The sequence below is a fragment of the Megalobrama amblycephala genome, linkage group LG10 (genome assembly GCF_018812025.1).
Source record: "Megalobrama amblycephala isolate DHTTF-2021 linkage group LG10, ASM1881202v1, whole genome shotgun sequence".
NCBI lineage: Eukaryota > Metazoa > Chordata > Actinopteri > Cypriniformes > Xenocyprididae > Megalobrama > Megalobrama amblycephala.
This window is the reverse complement of record NC_063053.1, coordinates 20,323,971-20,341,551: the sequence shown is the minus strand read 5'-3', so window position 1 is coordinate 20,341,551 and position 17,581 is coordinate 20,323,971. Positions and strand designations below refer to the sequence as shown.

Sequence of the window (17,581 nt, the reverse complement as noted above, 5' to 3'; positions counted from 1 at the left end):
ACAGTGCTCTCTTTCTCTTCATCTCCTCCTTTTTCCTGCTGTCAGAAAGGTTGAACTTCAAGGCAGTATATGTTCACACATAATGAAACATTGACCTGTGAGGCCCATCTGAGGAAATAAAATATAATATAATAATACAATATATAATATAATACAATATATTGAACATTTTTATTTTATTTTATTTTATTTTATTTATTTTATTTTATTTTATTTTATTTTATTTTATTTTATTTTATTTTATTTTATTTTATTTTATTTTATTTTATTTTATTTTATTTTATTTTATTTTATTTTATTTTATTTTTTTTTTTTTTGTTTTATTTTGTTTTGTTTTGTTTTGTTTTGTTTTGTTTTACCCTTGATGCCCATCTGATGAAAAAGCATTTTTATTTATTTATTTATTTATTTATTAAAACACTCAGTTTGGTAAAAAATAAATAAATAAATAAATAAATAAATAAATAAATAAATATTAATATACTGAATGTTTTCATTTTTTTGTTTTTTGTTTTGTTTTGTTTTTTAATTTTTATTATTTTATTATTTTATTTTATTTGTTCATAAAGTTTGCCCTTTTATTTAAGAATGCTTTTTATCGTTAATTAGTAAAAAATTATTTGTGAAGCTTATAGTCTAAAGAGCCGTTTACACAAGGCTTTTTTCTACTAAAAACAGAAAACTTTGTTTGCGTTTTGGCTGTTCATTTACATGAACAGCGTTTTGGGGGCCTGAAAATGCAAACTTTTGAAAATGGGCATTAAAGGGTTAGTTCACCCCAAAATGAAAATAGTCATTTATTACTCACCCTCATGCCGTTCCACACCCATAACACAAATTCGGAACACAAATTAAGATATTTTTGTTGAAATCCAATGGCTCAGTGTGGCCTGCATAGCCATGACACTTCCTCCCTCAAGATCCATAAATGTACTAAAAACATATTTAAATCAGTTCATGTGAGTTCAGTGGTTCAATATTAATATTATAAAGCGACAAGAATATTTTTTGTGCACCAAAAAAAAAAAAAAAACGACTTATATAGTGATGGCTGATTTCAAAACACAGCTTCATAAAGCTTCAGAGCGTTATGAAACTTTTTGTGTCGAATCAGTAGTTTAGAGCGCCAAAGTCACATGATTTCAGCAGTTTGGCGATTTGACACGCGACCCGAATCATGATTCGACACAAAAGATTCATAAAGCTCCGAAGCTTAATGAAGCAGTGTTTTGAAATCAGCCATCACTATATAAGTCGTTTTTTTTTTTTTTTTGACGCACCAAAAATATTCTCGTCGCTTTATAATATTAATATTGAACCGCTGTACACACATGAACTGATTTAAATACAGTAGTACATTAGTACATTGATGGATCTTGAGAGAGGAAATGTCATTGCTGGCTATGTAGGCCTCACTGAGCCATTGGATTTCAACAAAAATATCTTAATTTGTGTTCCGAAGATGAACAAAGGTCTTACGGGTGAGGGTGAGTAATAAATGACATTATTTTCATTTTTGAGTGAACTAACCCTTTTTGAAAAAAATACTATTATCGTCTCCATGTAAACTACAAAAACACGAATTTGTGAAAACGGTGATGATATGATATGTGCATGTGTATTGCGTGTTCAGTCTATAGGAATGTAGTTTTCTTTACAAAGTGAAATTGCTAACTACTGGCCTGGCATGTATAATACAGAGTTTTTAGTTGTTTAGCGGTGCTGTGTAAACGTCAATCATTTTGACAATTTATACATAAATAATAATGCTTTTTTTTTTTTGAGAATTGCTTCATAACACAGCATTGCAGTTCTCATCATACTGTAAGATGATTCTGAGAAGAATTCTGATTCCTCTGCCCATTGACCACTTCTTGCAAGCCAAGGGCGATGATGTCAGGGTGAAAGTAATCATGACTGTGCACGGAAACTCACATCATACACAAACCCACACACATGCTACACACTCACAAACACATACTTCCATTCCTGTGAACAAACCCAAGAGACCAGCTCTGGGTGTAGAGCAAGAACTGTATCACAGATGTTGTGAAAGTGTTTGGCACTTTGCTCACCATAGCAGAGGCTATAAATCTGATGTTGTGGTCTGAATTTGGAATGGTGAGTTTTTAAAGATTCTTCCTCATTTGTGTTTTTAAATTGTGCGTGGGTCCGAGCACCGGTTGAGAAATGCAGTTTCTGTAATGAGCCAATTCATCTGGGCCTGTAAGAAAGACTGGCTCTGATGATCCTTGTTCTTTGAAGCTTTCTGCTGCTAATTCTGGAGTTTAAAAATAGATCCGCCCAAGTTTACCTTGTTTAGTTAGAGTTTGCGCCGACTCAAGGATCTAACACTCCTGATGATTCTAGACAAGTCTTTTTATCTCTCTGAACACCACATTTAACCTCTGAATTGTGTTTGCAGGTGTGTCTGTTTACATTGATTTCTCTATGAATACATGAACTTTCATGCCCTCTGATGGCTTTTTAAAGCTACAGTGATCTAAAGCTCAGTGAAAGATCCAGGATGCTTATGAGGAAAGCAGCAGATGTCGTCCCCCAGGGCGATGTGAAGTCAATCCATGTCTTCACATCACGGATCATTATTTATTGATTTATTCAGTCAAGTGTAGAGCACATTGTTTATCCCTGCTTTTTGTTTAATGTTGAACTAGTCTGTGAAGACAAACCCTCTTTATTTGTGCCAGTTGTGATCGTGTATCGCCAGATTTTGCATTTCAAAAACGTGCTGAGAAGAATTTTATATAGGGTTAGGATTTGCATTGACTACGACAAACATGTGTTTGATACAGAAACGACTATTTATTTTCAAAAATAAGTTTAAGGAATCCAGTGATACATGTAAATAAACAATAATCAGATTAAAGTGCCAAATATCAGTTATACAAAAAGGAATCTGTACAAAAGGAGGAATTACATGATCGTAGGTGTCTTTGGTGAGAAGAAACGACTGCTCGACTGACTTTGGGTTTTAAATGCGAGAGCTTTGGTGGGCTCTCAGTAACTGCATAGGTCCGAAGAGTCTGCCTTCATCAACGACAATGTCAACAATATCTAGAAAAATCACTGTGTACAAAAATAAAACAACAGATCATTCGGAATGGAGCAGTGCAGACTAAAATCACAGATCTCACTATAGCTGTTCTCTTTGGTGTCGGCGCTCGTCTTGCTTATTTGTTCTTTCTTAAACAACTCAATCAATTTGATTGTCTTAAATCCATGTTAAAGCTTCTGCTCAGTTCCGTGACTTCTCATCCGGGTTCTCCATTCCTTTGTATCAGTCAAACTTTAAGGCATCATGGCTGTAGGTTATGGAAGGATGCCTTTTCAGGAAGCTCTTTGGTCAGGCCTAATCCATCTTTGGTGCGTGAAGCCGTGCGCAGAGGTCCACGGCCCTCGGATGGAGTCTCTGTGGCCTTGGAATGTTATTGGCTGGAGTCACTAGGTTTTGTTTTATAGTGTCCCCATTGATTGAAGCAGATGCCCTCACTTTATCTTGGCTGGTTTGAGCTCCTTGACCTGCATGTGTAATGTTTTGTGGACAGCAAGAGTTCTGGACTGACAGAAACCCTTTCCACACTCCTGGCATTTAAATGGCTTCTCTTTGGAATGGATGTACCTTTAGAGAACGAGAGAGAGAGAGAGAGAGAGAGAATAGTTGCGGTTTGTTAATGGATGTAGGCATGTTTACAACTTAAACAACACAGATTTTAAAGTGGTCTGAGCTTTTTTTCAAGGATTGAATATCCTGTGTTTCAGCATGCTGCCAAAAATGTGAACTATTGAAATGACGGCAATTTTAAATTGAAGATAGTGCAATAGTTAGCTGCCTTGTTATGACAAATCTTTGGGTCTGCAAATGTTAATTAAATCTCAAACATGATGTATATCTAGTGATAATTGTCAGTGAGGAAAAGAGCCAAGATCATTACTGAAGAATTGGAGGAGATTGTTCAGCATGTCTCAACTAATTTGAATCATTCTTATAGTACTGGAATATCGAATGTCATAAATCACCAGAGCAGGTGTGGTTTAAAAAAAAGAAACTTATTTGTTTCCATCTGTAGTGCTTGAGGCTTAACTTTAACCACATTAACGTTAAGCTCAGATCGTTATTTTATATTAAAAAAAAATGTGAATAACATTAATAAATATTTATATATATACTTGTTTTTTATAATTATTATTATTTAATAACAAACATTTAACATTATACCCCATGTAATTTTCTAACTGGAATGATGGGAGAGAATTACCAGGTGCGGTAATTCATGATGAGGTCACGATTGGAACAGAATCTGCGGGAGGTTGGGAGTTTGTGGGTGGGCCGGAATTCACATTACCGTACACTTTATGTATGAATAGGCAGGTATGAGCAGGAGTGTATTTCAATATCAGCTATAAAACATCTGATCTGTGATCAGTGTACTGATATGTCCTTACCTGTGGTCTCTCAGGTGGTCCTGCCTCCTGAAGGCCTTGTGACAGATGTCACAAGTGTACGGCCGTTCGTCTGTGTGCGTGCGCTCGTGGATCAACAGGTTGTAGGACTTAGTGAAGTGGCGGCCACAGAACTTGCACACAAACTCCTTTTTCGTCTTGGATGGCAGTCGTCCACGGCTGGGTTTTCTTTCTGGCGAGGAGAGCTTGGCCACATCTAGCAGGCAGCCTAACGAGGGCGAGCGCACGTGCCCATTGTTAGTGCTCAGATCTTCCGCCTTCAGGGCGTCATCCTGCGTTGCGGCCGCTGCCAGGTTGGCAAAGTCAAAACGGGGTTTGCTTTTGCTGGACGCTCCAGAACCAGGCCCGGGTGATTCCTGCTTGGCGGGCTGGACGAGATGGGGGAACAGAGGGATTGAGGGTAGAGGGAAGCGTGCGTCCACCAGGCCAGGCAGCTTGGAGAAGGTACAGCGTGGCAAAGTGAACGGTGGGTAGCCCAGAGTCCACTGGTGCAGGTGGACGGCATGCAGGGCACTGAAACTGTAGATGCTGGGCATGTGGTCGGCAGGCAAATGCAGCCCGTTGGAGGTCTGAAGGAAGGAGTAGTTCGCCAGCTGCAGAGAAGGATGAAGAGGCACGGGTGCTGGGAGCGTCTTACTGCCCATGTCTGATTCCAGAAAGTTTCTGTAGGAGAAAAAGACTAATGAGTAAAGAAAGAGCAAAACTAATACACCTGCAGGCATCCATGGGGAATACACCCGCTATGTTTACATTTTCTGTTATATTATAGACCTATATTATGCGTTACTTGGAAACAATTTGTTTTTGGTCCTTACAGGCTGAAGGGATTTCCCTAAAAAGAAAAAGAAAAACACGCGCGCGCACTCACGTCAAGACATAAACTGCACTTGTCAAGTGAGGCACCTTGTCTGACATATTGAAAGAGCACACTCCAATGTGAGCACAAAGCAATGCTCGAGCCTGCCAGATGAATGTGTGTGCATGTACATTTTGGCGTAGGCGTCTTCTAAATGCCGAAAATATGCCCATGGCCATGAAGACGAAAGACAGCAGGTGACATACCTGCCTCAACTGTTTAATCAGGTTGGATGAGAACAGACACAAAGCACAATAACTCCTCTTTGTCTCTTCAGGAACTACAAGCACACACACTCAAACAAACAGGCTTGGTGTGTATACAGTGTTACTCATGTGTCTGGAGGATTTTTTTTTTTTCCACACAGTTGTATAAGTTGGCCTACCACGTAAAATGCAACAGTGTGTTGTGTGTTAGATGATACTGTGAATACAAAACGAAACTATAGGGTTGCCAGATATGGTTCTCAGGTTATGATGGATGGCTGCAAATGTTGTACAACATTTTAAATGTGTCATGTTTCTAAAGTTCAAGAACGGTCAAGGAAAAAAAGGAAGTCACATCGCTAGAAACGTTTTCAGCTTAAAAAGTCTGAAATGTAAATGATGACGCTTATATTTCTATGTTGAATATATGCGGAGAGGGTCTGGTCTGCGGTAAATAAAAAGTGAAATAGTCCTAATTAGTCTTTCTGAAGCTCAAAGCTCCCCCGGGGATTTGGACGCTCTGATCATGGCGCAGAAGTAATTGACTTTTACTTACGGAGGTCATTAGAGGAGATCAGGACTCGCTCCCGAGAACAGGCTCGTACCCTTAACCCTTTGAAGTCCACATACCTTCAAAACGAGTGACGGAGGGGAATGTGTGAGGGAACTATCTGCTTAACCGTTAAATCTAACGCCAGTTGAAAGTTTTGGGGGAATAGACATTTCTGAATTGTGGGATTTCACAAGTGCTTGGACATTTTTCCGGGACTAATTAGTCGGATTTGCGCACTGTATCTCGATAAATCTCGCAGATTTTATCCCCCACGCCAGGCAGAATCAGTGTTGTGGAGCTAAAGACGTCTATCCCAGAAGGTGGTGAAAGAGTCGAGAAAATCACACCACAATTTGCTGAGCTCGGGGTCGGCTAGGCTACCCTCATCCACCCTGGGATGTAGGTCTCTAATGTGACACGTCCCCCCCCCCCCCTTTTTTTTTTTTTTTTTTTTTTTAAGAAATATTTAAAACATAAAGTAAAATCTAATTTGTTGTGTCTATTTGAAACCATAAACACTCGTCAGTGTGTGCAAATAGGCTACTCCAAGAATATTGTCAGACGCATGGCAAGTTTGCGCCCTCATTGTGGCCTCTGTCTATCAGTAAGCTTCCTTATCAATAACTGTGATTGCTCAGCATTCATCAGTTGCGCGTTGAGCGCGCGGAGGTCATCAGTGTTTTATCTCTCAGTAAGTGTGAATGTGCGCCTGTCGCGAGTACTGAGATCACAGAGAAATCTCGACGTGTATTACAGGAATTAATCACGGTCTCGAGGTTCATGCGTTAACGACGAGTCTTTGGTCAATTGTGCAACGATTATCATGTAAGTGTATGTTTTCCTTTTTCCACGCAGCCCCCCGAGAGGATGTGATCACTTAACCCTGGGGAGAGGGAAACACACCATTCATTAAGCACCGCCAAACAGTTCACTAAACATACAAATATATTTAAGTATTGTGGTAGAAGGCCTAGCTCTTTATTGTGTTTGCAGTTTGATGTAAAACGCATTTGCCTGTATCATAAGGAAAATACTTGACTGTAATATTTTAAAGTAGCTAAATAATGACCACAGCATATTGTGTCAAATTCATACTGATGCACTTTGCGGATTAGATCAAAATATATAACAGTTAAAGCTGAAAAGGTCACAGTCCAAATACTAAAACACTTATTAATTTTAACTGGTTTATATTTGAACTATGCTTGATGCAATATCGAAATTCGTTGCATTTTCTTTCTAAAAATTAAACAAGTCGAGTATACCTTAAATGTTTTAATAGTAGTCATTTCTGACAGGGGGCATCCAACAGATGTGGCAATTAATTTATGACAAAACATTTTTTACATTAATATTTTAGGCTAAAATGCTAAACGTTATTCATATCTGAAATGTTTCAATTGTTGGATAGATTTAGGTTATGCTTAAATGTCTTGTAGAATACTTTAAATGCAAAACTAAATCATTTTGGGACAAGAAAAAAAAAACTTTATTTATACATAGGCCTGTTTTAAAATATGCCCTTATTATTTTAAAATATATAGGTCTATATATAGGCTTCGGTCCATATTATTTTAAAAGAAATGACGTTTCGTTTTTATTATTATTATTATTAAAAGTCTCTACTGTTTAGGATTAATTGTAACTGGATTTTTCTTGGGTGACAAAATATATTTCGATTTATTTTTGACAATTTTGCTGCTTCCGCAAGACACGAGGTGAACGAATAGCGCTAAAAATAAACCGAAACAAACGAATAACTGCTCAACACCGAGCATCACTGTAAAACCATTCAAATCACGTCTCGAGATCACCGACCACAAGGCCACGCATGGTTTAGAAAAAAGAGAGCTTTCTACAGAGGCATAATACAATCTAAAGTTTAAAATTTGCTTGAACGAATTTGTTACAGTTTTGAATGAAAAACAACGAGTGACATGAAAGCAGTTTCAAGGCTTTCCACAGACGACATATTTAATTTACCAGACATTTGTGAATCTTAGTTTTGTTTGAGTAACATGTATGTAGTGCAAACAAATTATTTTATTCCTACAACAACATTTTAAACGTGTTCACACCATTTATAATCAATACGAATTTGGAACGCGCATCCCACCTGTTGATCACTGACCCGATCACCATTAAACACCATCATTTACACATTAGTAACTTTGCTGTGACTTTTATCTGCTTTAAGCAACAAATAACTTAGACATTGCAATGAAGTTAATTCAACAACTGTTCCAAATATTTTCCTTTAAACAGCTCAAGTATTAGAATTTGTACCCGTCATGCTTTACAAGCAATTTCTCGCTTTACTAATTCATTCTTAAATGCACTTGATCATTAGGCTACACATTTGTTGTTTACATCTAGAGCAGGAAATCACTGACAGTACAATAGTAGTAAAAGCTTGTCAAAATATTTCAAAAAGCCAGAAAATATTTACCAGGTCTTGGTGAAGCAGGGCGATCCAAAATAAGAAGATTTAGAGTCACTTAGTCTTCCCACAGCGTTTTTAAATTCAGTGCAAAACTCTCAGGCGGATCGGAGAAATGTTCGTCTTGCTCAGCATGTTCTCGCAGCAGAGACACGGGAAAACCCTGAAGTTCGCACAGCTGTGGTCCAGCGGTTGTGCGCTGTGAGTATTTGGTTACTCGGGGTAGAAACTCTCTCTCTGTGTCTTACTCTAGCTCTGTCTTGTGGTCCCAAAGTCAAACCGCCTCTTTATTGTAACCCAACCCGCGACGTCACACAGCCAAACCCCCAAAATACTGAAGTGAAGTTTCCTCCACTGGTACAGCAGCCCTCGACGCTAAAGCACCAAACACATGCAGACTTTTATCCCAGTATATATGCCAGAGGACTGAACTCCACTGCAACTTTTCAAACTTTTACGTTGGCATTAAAGGTCTTATGAGATAATAATGAGGGCAGTAGAAGGAAAGAGAAAAACAGAAATCATTAAAATGGGAACATTTTGCATTAAATATGATACGTTTAATGATAAACGTTATGTAGCCTACTTTTTCCCACATTATTATTATTATTAGGCTAATATTATTATTTCCATACATAAAGAAGTTTTAATTTCCAAGCTGAGTTTCGGGTAACAAAAAGTCTAATTAAATGAACGCTTTCATCAATAAGGCATGAAGCAGAAAGTCAAAGAATTCTTGTTTAAAATGAGCTTCTGTGCGAGGTGGGGGCGGCAACAAATCAAGCTTCACTTTGTATTAATTAAGGTAAATATACAACTGTCACCTTTAACTTGTGCTCTCTGCGAGAAAGAAATGAGAGACCAGTTTTAAACGTCCCAAAACCATTAGTCAATTTGTCACCCCGACCCCAGTGAAGACAGATTAAGAGCACGAGTTTCATTTTCCTTACGCAGGAAAGGTGAATTCAAGAATCTCGAGCACTTTAAGAAACCGAAGTGCGGTGGAAATTCTTGGTATAAACTTTTCCTCCTGGGGTCAAACACACCTAGGTTAGCGTAAACTGTGAAGGTGAAAAATTCACGTAATCTCACAGTTGTGTATATAAGAGAGAAAGGAAAGTTCGTTTAGTTTAAAATGAAAATAGACAAATTATTTAAATGACATGTGTACCGTTTTGAATGCACTGCTGCACGCATGTAACTTTTTAAGATTTAGGCTAAATGTTAGAAATACATCAAATTCTCATTTTTTTAAATGGAAATAAACAGTTAGTTTTCACTAACTTTGTTTTGTTGACTCAGGAAATCTCTTATGACGTCACCCCACATAAACTCCTCTGAGATGCAGATTACAGGTTCATTCGTTCGAGACGCACAGCAGAAACACTCAGTGGATCAGAGCAGGACAAGGACGCTAGAGCGCATCTGTTAAGCGCTCAATACGCGCCACCTGGTGGCGAGAGCGCGTAAATTTGCAATCCAGCTACTGCAGAGGCGCTCAGCCCTGCTTCTGTGGATTCTGTGGATTGGAATTTAGTTCCAATCATGTTCTAACACAACTACCTGTAATTTTCAAGTGATCCATAGACTTAGTCTAGCCGGTTCGGGTGTGTTTGTTGAGAGCTGGACGTAAATTTGGCGCACCTTATATACTGAGTCATTGTTTTTGACTTGTTTGAAAAGCCTGATGAACAAAAAACAATCATGAGTAAAAATTCAAACAATCGATTTCTTTAATGGGAATGTGTATTCATGTGTGAAGTGCTTGGGAGGTTTTGTTTAAGCTTAGAAGTTGGCTTAATTCCCCCTCTCATACAAGAATGGGATTGTTACTTTTATCTGATTTCAAAAGCATAAACTATCAAACTCTCCTTAAGCCAATTTTAGTGATCATCTACACAGAGATAGGCTAGGCCTATAAAATGCTGAGTGCAAAGGCCCATGCAGTTTATTCCGGCCGAATTTGCTCTGTTGGGTTTAAGAGAAAATTCTGGCTGTCTGTGAGTCCATGTTGCATCACTGAGCACAGCGCAATAGCCCTGACCTCAGGAAATTAATCAGCAAAACCTGCCACGGAAGCCGTGCGCCCACTCTTCGGCTGCATATAATAAAAAACAGCAGCTAGACATCATTTACATTTTTGGAGGGAAAAAGAAAACAAACTGTAAAGAATAGATTTGGTGCGAGCGCGAGCTGCGCATGTTTAAAGCGCGGCTCACACACACAATGCGTTCTGCACATGCACATGAACGCACACACGACTGCCTGAAGATAAAAAGAACTGTTTACAGCTCACTTACATATTTCATCACGTCTATTTACATCACTTTCGCTAATCTAAACACTTCAGCCACTGAAAGTTTAACATTTCAAAGTCTGTGAAGTAAGAGAGCTGCTCTCAAATTCTGAACTACTGACGGCTGTCTAAATACAGGCCCCCTGCCTGCGTCTATCATGCTCTTTAGAGTCTTGATATAGGCTAGGCTACACGTTAACATATTTTTCTAAGCCAAACCTGAGTTGTAGCCTACTTAAAGTAAAAACAGCCTGGGTTTTACATTTCCATTTAAATTTTACATATGATTTACTACGGATGATTTGTCCGCCAATCGCAAGAAATTCGTTCTCAATCACGGATCTCGGACTACCCTACTATCATGACAAAAATGCTTAAAGGGGTTAGTTCACCCAAAAATGAAAATAAATTTTGCCCTCATTTACTGCATTTTTGCAATCATTTTGCCATCATTTACTTGCCCTCAAGTTGTTCCAAGCCTGTATTGAACACAAAAGAAGATATTTTGAACAATGTTGGTAACCAGACAGTGCACCCAATGACTTCCATAGTAGATGAAATACTATAGAAGTATTAGAAATATATAGTAGAAAAATACTATAGAAGTCAATGGTTGCCAACTGTCTAGTTACCGACATTCTTTAAAATATCTTCTTTTGTGTTCAACAGAAGAAATAAACTCATTCAGGTTTGGAACAACATGAAGGTGAGTAAAATATCCCTTTAAAGGGATAGTTCACCCAAAAATTAAAAATTGATGTTTATCTGCTTACCCCCAGGGTATCCAAGACGTAGGTGACTTTGTTTCTTCAGTAGAACACAAATGATGATTTTTAACTCCAACCGTTGCCGTCTGTCAGTCGTATAATGCATGTCAATGGTAACAAAATCTATGAGTAAAATAAACATACACAGACAAGTCCAAATTAAACCCTGCGGCTCGTGACGACACATTGATGTCCTAAGACACGAAACGATCGGTTTGTGTGAGAAACCGAACAGTATTTATATAATTTTTTACCTCTAATTCACCACTATGTCCAACTGCCTTGAGCGTGCATTCGGGAGTGGTGACTTTCCACGTATTCCCAACTTCTGAGCTTGCTCGCCTGAAGTTATGGTTGATTGCTCTTCGGCTGGATATCAACACACCCATTAATGTACTAAAGTTGTTGAGGGTCTGCAGCGATCATTTTTCCCCTGATGATTTTACATACCCAGGAGAGGATCACGTACGATTTAAACCATCAGCTGTGCCTATGGTTTTTCCACATCCAAGTGAGGTATGTGAACAAGATCTTTGTATGTGTCCTTTTTACTTGTAAAGCTGCCCTTATGAAAAGTAACAAAATAAAATTAAGTTTTGATGTAATAAAACCATATTTTTTAGTGGTTTACTTCCATTTGTATGACAACTGTTGTACTACAGGCACCATGTTTAAACTATGCCAGAGCGCGTACACACCTCACACACCAGATGCCATGCACGCGCTCAAGGCAGTTGGACACAGTGGTGTATTAGAGGTAAAAAATTATATAAATACTGTTCGGTTTCTCACACAAACCGATCGTTTCGTGTCTTAGGACATCAATGTGTCGTCACGAGCCGCAGGGTTTAATTTGGACTTGTCTGTGTATGTTTATTTTACTCATAGATTTTGTTACCATTGACATGCATTATACGACTGACAGACGGCAACGGTTGGAGTTAAAAATCATCATTTGTGTTCTACTGAAGAAACAAAGTCACCTACATCTTGGATGACCTGGGGGTGAGCAGATAAACATCAAATGTTCATTTTTGGGTGAACTATCCCTTTAAGATGACAAACGGAACTAAGGTCTCTCTATCGCCATCTGTGGTTGAAAAAAATTCCATGTACTATTGGGCTTTACCCGTTTACGTTTGTTTGTTTGATTTGTTCAGTTATATGCTAGTCAGAAATTATTAGCCGCATTTCCACTGTTCGGCCAGTGCAAGCGGGGTCTATAAACGGGCCAGCCGGGGCTAATACCCTCTGACTGCGAGCTTCCAGGCCATAATCAAACTGGTATTTATCATTATTTCACATAAATGAAGGACGCACGTATTGAATCGCGTCTGCTCCGATTTATTTGTCATCACATGGCTACTTTAAACAGCTCCATTAAGGCTTGTAGGCCAAAAGAGCGCACATTTAGAAAGATATTGATACATTCTCACGTTCACGTCTACTTTCTTTACAGAGAATGATAATTTCTATTCATTTTCCAAAATTATGTGATCTTAAGAATTTTAAGCATTCTCTTCAACTCATTGCCGTCAATATATCTATGTATGCATGCATGTATGTATGTACACATTTAACCCTTTCATGCATGCATTATGACAACTTAAGTCAAGAATTTTCCTTTATTTATTATATATATAAGAATTTTGGTTTTAACTGAAGAGATACTGTAATATAAGGTTAGCTAACCCCAAAATGAAATTTCTGTCATTAAGTACTCACCCTCATGTCGTTCCAAACCCACAAGACCTTCGTTCATTTTCGGAACACAAATTAAGATATTTTTGATGAAATCCGAGAGTTTTTTTTTTTATCTCCAATAGAAAGCAACGAAATTACCACATTCAAGGTCCAGAGAAGTGGTAAAGACATCATTAAAATAGTCCACATGACTACAGTGGTTCAACCTTAATGTTATGAAGCGACGAGAATACTTTTTGTGCGTTAAAACAAAACAAAAATAACGGCTTTATTCAACAATTTTTCCTCTTCCCTGTCAGTCTTCTACGCTGCTGACACAGCGAACTCAGTGCAGGCTTCCGTGTTTACGTCCGACCGCCAGCTCAGTATTGGCTGAGCACCACGACGGATGCATGTGATGCTGACACAGGAGCCGGCCAATACAGAGCTGGTGTTCTGACGTAGAGCACAGAATCTCTGCACTGCGTTCACAGTGTCAACTGCATACAGAGTTGACGCAGATTACTTTTTGATGTAACAAGTAAAGATAATGTGCAATTCAGGTAACATGCATTTTGTAATCAGATTCCTTTTTTGATGCAACAAGTAAAACATTACAACTTGTAATGCTTTACTCAATACATGCGAATAGTAATGTATTACAAGTAATGTACATTACATAATCACATTATTTTTTTTGATGTAACTGCAAATTACATTCGAATACATTTATTTACAGCCAAAAATAAATGTACTGCAGCTGAAATATTTTCAAGAACAACAGTCACAGTATGTAGTATGAATGGTAGCTGAAATATAGCTTGTGATGCATGGTGCCCAATTTAGTGGACAGATGATTAATCAGAAATTCCTCCCAATCTAAAATTGATACTTGAAAAATTTGCCAATGATATGACTCCTTAGATGTTACTTGATGCTACAACATCTTTTTTACCTGCAAGAGTCTGCTAGAATAGAAGGAATGGATCGATATTCCAGAGCAACTTGGCATTTCTGACTGACCGTCGGCCATCTTGGTTTGGAGAAAAAAAATTCCACATACAACGGCTTGCCACTTGGTGGATCAAAATCCATGCATACACAAAAAAAATATTTTTGAATAGTTGTCTAGTGACCGAGTTATCACACAAGAAAGAGTGTTTTTTTCTGACCATCTGCACAATTGCAAATGTAACATTGATTTTATACAACAGTTCAATAAACAAGTTATTGAGTAACGTTCATAGACCCACAACACATTCTGTTATTGCTCCGTCAAAGAAAATAGAACAAACCGCTGCGTCTCCGAGCAACACAGTGTTTTCTTCCTCAACGAATCAGCATATTTGAACGAATCAGATGAGTGAATGATTCAACAGTCGTTTGCTAAGTTTAATCAATTAGCATTTTGAAGTGTCGGCGCTCTGCCCAAGAGACTATCGGCGGCAACAAAATTTCAGCATTTTTAAGCAAAACTTTCATAGTTTTGAAAAAATTGTGTTTAGCTATGATTTATTTAACTGTGGTCTGATAATTGTTTTCTTTTAGAGTCATTTTGGGTTTCGTTTTTTTTCAGTAATGATCTTACCAGTCTCACTAGAATGCAAAAATCAGGAAGAAACTTATGCATTAGCTAATAAAAGCAATCACAGCTGTTCATATATTAAGGAAAGAGAGCTGGAGAGATGTATAGGGCTGGGTTGTGAGTCAGCTGGATGGAATGGGGCTTGGTGCTTCTCAGGGAGGTAATCCAGCACGGCTTTACGTTCAAACTGAAACCGCAAAGCCATAACGATGCCCCTTTAGGTCACTTATTCCCTCTACAAAAACAACAGGCTTTTAATGGCTAATGAAGAACAGAGGTGTAGCTTCTCTGAACCTCTCGTGGTTACGTGAAACTGCTGTGTTTTTAGCTCAGATGGCTTTGGAGGTGATTGAGATAATTGAAAGCGCTCAGAGGCGCTTCTAATACTTTACGGGTAAAAAGCTGTGTTTAGACTTAGGAAGGATCATCTTTTGACTGACCTCTCAATAGTGACACACGCCGGATGGTATTTATGGAGGAAATGATTATGCATTTATAGGAAGTGTTACAGCTGCTGCTGATGATGATGTTTGCAATGAATATGCACAGGTTTAGTGCTCAAATCCTAGATGAATATGGGTCAGATGTTTGTTAATGCATTTGTGCTGTGTGAAGTCCACTCTCTCTTTAAGAACACGTCAGCCACTTTCACGAACAGGGTGTGAACCGAAGGCACTTGGTTTGACCCGTTTCAACAGTATCTGCATTTACTAAGTCTTCGCTAAATAATTACAAACATACACCCTGTGGTTGAATTTATGAGCCCTATGCTCTTATCCTAAGCCCGTCCTATTGAGTTTCATACCCCTGAGATAAAGCCAACATTAGAACATCGATTAAGCATGAACAAAAGTCATGGAGTGTTTTAATTTGATTATGTTACATAATATCTTTAGTCTCCTTTCCACAGAAGGACTTGTTTGAGCAGACATAAATTCCTGAGGAAAATTTAGTTATTTTTGTCCTCCAACCTCATTTTATGGAATCTGTAAGTTTCTTTGTGCCAACATTTACAAAACGAATCCTACTTTTATAATAATGCCTTTCAAGCTGCACTCAATACATAGAAAATACTAATGAATGTAAAGGCTTATTGTGTTTTTGATGACAGTTTAACCACTAATTACATAAGTCACACTTTTCAAGAGCTGCTGATGCTCGTTTATGACTTTTGCCAGAGTGTTTCTATAACCGAAATCAATTTTATTGTCAGATTTATGCAAGGAATTAAAAACAAGTGAATGAGATTTAGAGTGTTATCCTCTTAATTTTTCATATATTGGAGAAATGAGTTTTAAATAAATGCAGTAGGCCTATTTGTCATGCTGACCAAAGTGCAAGAGTTTTTTTTTTTTTTTTAGTTCTCTTATTCAACAAGTCTGTTCTTCATTTTTGCTGCAGTATGTCAGCATCCCTGTCACACTTTCTTGCTCTATGTTTCATCCTCTATCCATGCTGACCATGTAAAGAACAGAAAAAAACATCAGATGGAGCATTTGACCTTTTAAAAAAATATCCGCAGGACTTCATGAAAACAAATTCTCTTCAGCTGAGGTCTCTTTCCCTCATGTCCAGGCTAAAAGAGTGCGAGAGAGGGAGGGATAACGAGAGCAAGTGAGAGAGGGAGCTCGAAGGATAGATGTGTAACACCCCTCAGTTGCTCTTCTGACCCCTGTATGGCCAGTGATAAATGTTTTTATCATGGCTGAGCAGAAGTGTCAGCACGGGTCAAGCTCCGTGTGAGCCGAGGGATTGTTCCGCGCCAGAGAACGAGTATGGCTGAATGCAAAACATTTCAATAAAGCCGTAGAATAACAGTGTTATCAGATCTTAGGCAAACCAGAGGGGAGGAACGAAGCTGCGTTTTGATAAATTAAACAGCTGATGCTCTCAACACTCCCAGTCTCCGATTTATGCAAATGATGTTCGTAAAAGTTTCATAAAACATCACATTTCAAGAGCAAATACTTTTGGCCTACATGCAGCCACACAAATCATGTTTAAAGTCACCAAAAAATCAAAAATTGACAATTTTTATTTTATGGAATATTGCAGTATGTATGAAAAATTCTTCTCTTCTCTGATGGCGTGTTTTTCCTCAGCGCAAGGGCAGGACAACCTGTCAGTCACATGAGATCGCAGCATTAGCAAACAACAATGACTCAACAATCCAGTAAATTCCTGATGGACAAAATCAAGCCCCGCCCTACATTTTTTCTTGTTCGAGAAGCCATTTCACTCGGATATGCAGTACGTCGCAATAGGGAAGAAAAGACTATCGCAACTTACACTTCATGCCAACTTTAAACATAACGATCAAAATGTGCATCTTAGATTTGGGGCGGAAAGCTTTTTGTAACTGAAATGTCATATAATTATGACAAAAACACAAGTGTATTAAGTTTGTGAATGACCTTAGAGGTCATGACCCAGGTTCCAAATGGGTCTCTCCATTCATAATGGCATCTGTACAATTTCGAATCCAGGGCGAGAGTGTCAGAGGGCAGAGTTAAAATTATGAATACAGTTAACCCTTCTTCCAAATACTCAGAAATATAGACAAATAACTATGTTTCAGCATTTGAGTGTGTTTAAAGGTCAGAAACATTTTACAACTTCTGTTCTGCCCACCCACAGAGCCTCAAGAGAATTTTGGTTTCTTATTGGTCTATTTTGAAACTGAGAGAGAGTGAGTCTCTATATAGAGTATGTA

General features: G+C 38.2%; 1 protein-coding gene and 1 long non-coding RNA gene across 2 annotated transcripts in view; one reads left to right on the top strand and one right to left on the bottom strand.

Moving 5' to 3' along the window:
* Window positions 1–1,508: 1,508 nt before the first annotated feature.
* The window catches only part of LOC125277087, a 31,522-nt gene continuing 15,449 nt past the window's right edge, over window positions 1,509–17,581 (top strand). Inside the window, exon 1 of the long non-coding RNA XR_007186810.1 lies at window positions 1,509–2,121. This is a non-coding gene — a long non-coding RNA (uncharacterized LOC125277087). The remainder of the gene's footprint in view (window positions 2,122–17,581) is intronic.
* Window positions 2,676–8,869, bottom strand: osr1 (odd-skipped related transcription factor 1). Its single transcript, XM_048205323.1, has 3 exons — window positions 8,547–8,869; window positions 4,465–5,145; window positions 2,676–3,640 (listed from the first exon to the last, which is right to left on the bottom strand). The coding sequence occupies exons 2-3, from the start codon at window positions 5,124–5,126 to the stop codon at window positions 3,508–3,510; spliced, it is 795 nt and encodes a 264-aa protein (XP_048061280.1). The 5' UTR covers window positions 5,127–5,145; window positions 8,547–8,869; the 3' UTR covers window positions 2,676–3,507.

Excerpts from the sequence above, each read along its gene's own strand:
- osr1 (XM_048205323.1), bottom strand. The coding sequence starts at position 5,126 with ATGGGCAGTAAGACGCTCCCAGCACCCGTGCCTCTTCATCCTTCTCTG. Across the intron at positions 3,641-4,464 it reads GACCACCTGAGAGACCACAG|GTACATCCATTCCAAAGAGA; the intron begins GTAAGGACATAT and ends CGTTCTCTAAAG.